This window comes from Larus michahellis, chromosome 8, assembly GCF_964199755.1.
Source record: "Larus michahellis chromosome 8, bLarMic1.1, whole genome shotgun sequence".
NCBI lineage: Eukaryota > Metazoa > Chordata > Aves > Charadriiformes > Laridae > Larus > Larus michahellis.
In genome coordinates, this window is record NC_133903.1 from 38,760,971 (window position 1) to 38,764,914 (window position 3,944).

General features: G+C 40.0%; 1 protein-coding gene across 2 annotated transcripts in view; it reads right to left on the reverse strand.

Moving 5' to 3' along the window:
* RPAP2 (RNA polymerase II associated protein 2) overlaps nucleotides 1-3,944 on the reverse strand; it is a 42,196-nt gene that overhangs the window by 37,928 nt on the left and 324 nt on the right. For both annotated transcript variants that reach the window (XM_074596489.1, XM_074596490.1), the window contains exons 2-5: nucleotides 3,135-3,180; nucleotides 2,001-2,115; nucleotides 1,217-1,315; nucleotides 139-204 (exon numbers count right to left, since the gene is read on the reverse strand). In XM_074596489.1, coding sequence (XP_074452590.1) covers nucleotides 139-204; nucleotides 1,217-1,315; nucleotides 2,001-2,115; nucleotides 3,135-3,180 — 326 coding nt within the window. The remainder of the gene's footprint in view (nucleotides 1-138; nucleotides 205-1,216; nucleotides 1,316-2,000; nucleotides 2,116-3,134; nucleotides 3,181-3,944) is intronic.

The window sequence follows — 3,944 nt, forward strand, 5'->3', positions numbered from 1 at the left end:
ACAGTTCAGGAAAATTATTTTTGTAAGAACCAAACGCATTGGCTCTGAATCAAGCCACTTCATGAATGCTGTTACAAAATACATTTCTGATGGTGAGACAATATTAAATACATTTTAGAAATAGACTTGTTACCATACCTTTCTTTCAGTGATATCATAAACTCTGTTTGTTTTTGTTGAAATTCTGTACTTCTGTTTTGGCACCTAAAACAATATGCTTTCATCAGCAAAACTTACTTCCATCATGACAGAAAACTTAATTTTAAATTCACGTATTTTAATATCTGTAATATGTTCTAACTGAATTGCATACTACAACCGCCTTTTCTCTCAATTCTTTTGATATTGTACCTTCTCGGATGTAAGAATGGCAATTTATCTCTAATCATTCACATCTCGCTATCAGTAGAAGCGCACTTCAGATCCACAAGAAAGCCACCACTGAATGTAAAACAATTGAGCTGCCATGGCAGAAGCTTTATTCATGTGTAAGTGTTGGGCAATTACAGACAGGTCCTTCTCTAATCTGCATCTACTTATATGCACGTGAGACTGTGCAGTCAGGGATGCCCACCACTACCCAGACAAACCCAGAGAGGAACTTATGTAAAATATATTACAGTTTCCAAGTTAATTTCTGTGGGGATATATAAAGTCTGAAACAGTAAAACTTTTTGCACTTGAGTAGATTTTTTTTTTCAGATAATCAGGTGTGCCACAACTAGTATTACAGGTTATCCAACTGAACTGAGTTCTGCTTAAATTCTGACGTACCATACTTAAATAAGTGTGACTACGATTTTGACACAGGCAACATACATTTTTAGAGCAGATGTATACACATTCACATAGTGATATCCCTGCACTGTATTATTTTTTCACTTCGATCCTTCTCAGAAATATATGGTTACACTGAAGAACGAACAACATCAGAAAATCTCCGCGTGCACAAAGGAAGGCCATAACGCCATACCTCATTCATCTTTATTACGGTCAAAGTAGATGCTAACAAATTCTGTCATACAGTAATGGTTGTCAATGGAGCAAATTTTACCTTTTACTTCAGAAGGATTATACTGAAACGGAATGATATGATGCCTGGCGCATTACTTGGCAGTATTTTAATCTATATTTAATATTGCAAGTTTAAAAATGTGAGAGAATCAAGATTTTGAAGAGATTCTTATGATAACAGCAGTAATAAAAAGTAACTTACATTTTCCAGTTTATTTTGACATAGAGGATAACCACATAGTTTGATGATAGACCGTTCATCAACAACGTCTTTATAGTGAGATGGAGTAATAAATTTTCCCTAAAATGACAAGAAAACAGTTCAACAACAGATACTGGAAAATCTGTCATTTTTTGTACTCAAAACATCTCATAAATAAATACATATTTTTAATTTGATAACAGTTATTTAATAAGTTTAATAAACAACATTTAGAACCTACAGAGTAAAAACAGTAAAAGGGTAAACAGGGAAAGATGACAGACATGGGCAACTTCCTTTCACATATAGAAAAGCCTCATAATTTTGCTCCTATATGCACCTATTTTCATAATTTTCCTCTATTTACATGTTTTGTACACCTATTTACCAGCCTATTTACAACTTCAACAGGAACAATCATCATACTGTTCCAGCAAAACTGTACTGATAGATAAACTGTGGGGCATTACTGAGACATTGTCTAAATTCACAGATGATGTGATGTGGACCTAAATTTTTATACTTCACCTATCAGTCCAGAACCACAGAAGCATAAACAAAGGCTGTGGTAATAAAGTGAGGATTCACAAATGCATACAGTCCTGCAAAACTAGGGCATGTTTTCATTGCAGAACCCTTGACAATAAGGCAATCATCATCAGCGCTGCTGAGAGAGAGAATAAATCATTTGTCTACTTTAAACCGTAGCAAATTGTTCCAAAAACTTTAAAAAAAGAAGTTGAACACTAAGATACAAAATACTGTAAAAACTTGCAACACCTACAGAATTCAGAAGGAAATCTTCAGTAATGTTCTCTTCCAGTAGTTGTTCAACAATATACAATGCTTTTTTCTCAAATTCAATCTTCTTTCTCATAGCAGCTTCCAGAGCTGCTTTTCTGTAACAGAACAGACACTGAATGACACACAGGGCAGATTTCCATAAAGAATTCTCCAATTTTATCTTTATCTATTTTCTGAAATAAGTAGCTTCTATTTTTATGCATCACACTATGTTGGCCAAAAAAAGCAACAAGTAACTGGACTAGTAATTCTGTAATAACTACAGAGGAGTTTCCAATCTTGGTTTCCTCTGTTTCCACCCCAGTCAGGAAAAGTATTGACTCTTACTGCATTGCCATACTTCCATACAAGGTTACCCAACTTGCAAGAGAGGGAAGCCCAGAACCAGCTGGACAAAGAGCCCTGGACAAACAATTTATGGAGTGTTGCTAGGAGAATGGGAGCTGGATGAGACACGGAAGAGCGGGAAGAAAAAAGGACTGGGACAAGACTGAGTGTGAGAATACAAAGTAAAGGAAGGAATAAATCAAGAAAATACCACTACAGTAGATTTCCTGAGTGTTCCTGAGTCTTGCCGCTATTCTACTGTCAGCAAAACCCACAGAGCAACCATTTAGGTGTCTCTAATCTCCATTTGGCAGTGCTTGCCACAGAGGTTGTCAACGTACAGTGATTCTGTTGTCTTAACCAACAGAGGTCTACGCTATTCACCTGGAAGTCTAGGTCTACTACTGTGTCAAATGAATATTTAGGTAATTGTCCATGGCAGAAAGTGTTCTTTCCTCTCAAGTTTGTTTTTTGAAGTAAATAAAGAAAAATGGCAGGTATGCAAAGAAGTTAAGATGGCAAAAAGCAAGCACTACAGACTATGTAAATACAACTGTGGAGGTTACATTCATAAACTTCTAGCATATTACACAATGCACATATGTGCATGCTGTTAGAAGTTACACAGCATCACTCCAAACAAGCCTGTATGATGTTGATGTTGGCAATCTCCTGAAGTTAGTCACTGTACTCTGAGAAAGCAAAAAAACCACACAAGGCAGAGAATGCGATTTCGAAGTGAGGCAAAAAAACATGAATGTCACATGTTGTTTGTTAGAAACTATACCTTTGAGCAGCATCTTCATTCTTCTGAGCAGCTAAATGTTTATTTCCTAGAAATCAAATATACAAATGGAGAAATATAGAAATTAGTGTACTTTCTTTCTTTACGTGAACAATGCTGGAACCTGAAAAATAGTGAAACCTCTAAACTATAAGGACAATCAACAGAATTGCTTAGAAACTTGCTTTTGGTGGCCAAGAGTGACTTCAGTAAGCTCGCAATCATTCAGCAACTAGTTAGACATGCTTTTTGTAAGTGCGAGGGCAGACAGGCCCAACTCTCTTCATATTCTCTTTCATCGTGTTCTGTACAGTCAGAAAGCTAAAGGAAAAATACTTCTGACAATAACTTTGTGCTAACCGCGCTCACCCTGGCTCTCCATCCCGGCTTCACCCCTGCACCCCACTGCTGGGGAACGCCGTCCTTTCCAACTGCTCCCACCACTGGGTTTGCTCCGGGCAGGACCCGGCAGCCGGCCTGGACGCCGGCACCCCCGCTCACCACAGAGCGGCCTCTGCCGCCATCCCCGCCTCCCGCTCTCCTCACCGCGCTGCCCCGGGGCCCTGCCCGCCCTGCCCCGGCCACCGGCATGCAGCACTCGGGCAGCGGGTCCCTTAAGCAACAGGAGGAAAAATAACGCACTGTTATGCTTAGAACACTACAACGCAGTTTTCCGACCAGCTACACGATCGCTGTCAAGCCTGAGGTTTGGAGCGGGGCGGGCCGCCGGCACGGCAGGAGCCAGGCGCGCACCCCCCGCGCAGCCTGAGAGGACGGCGGGGCGCCCGGCCCCGCCTTGTCCGGGCCACCGCC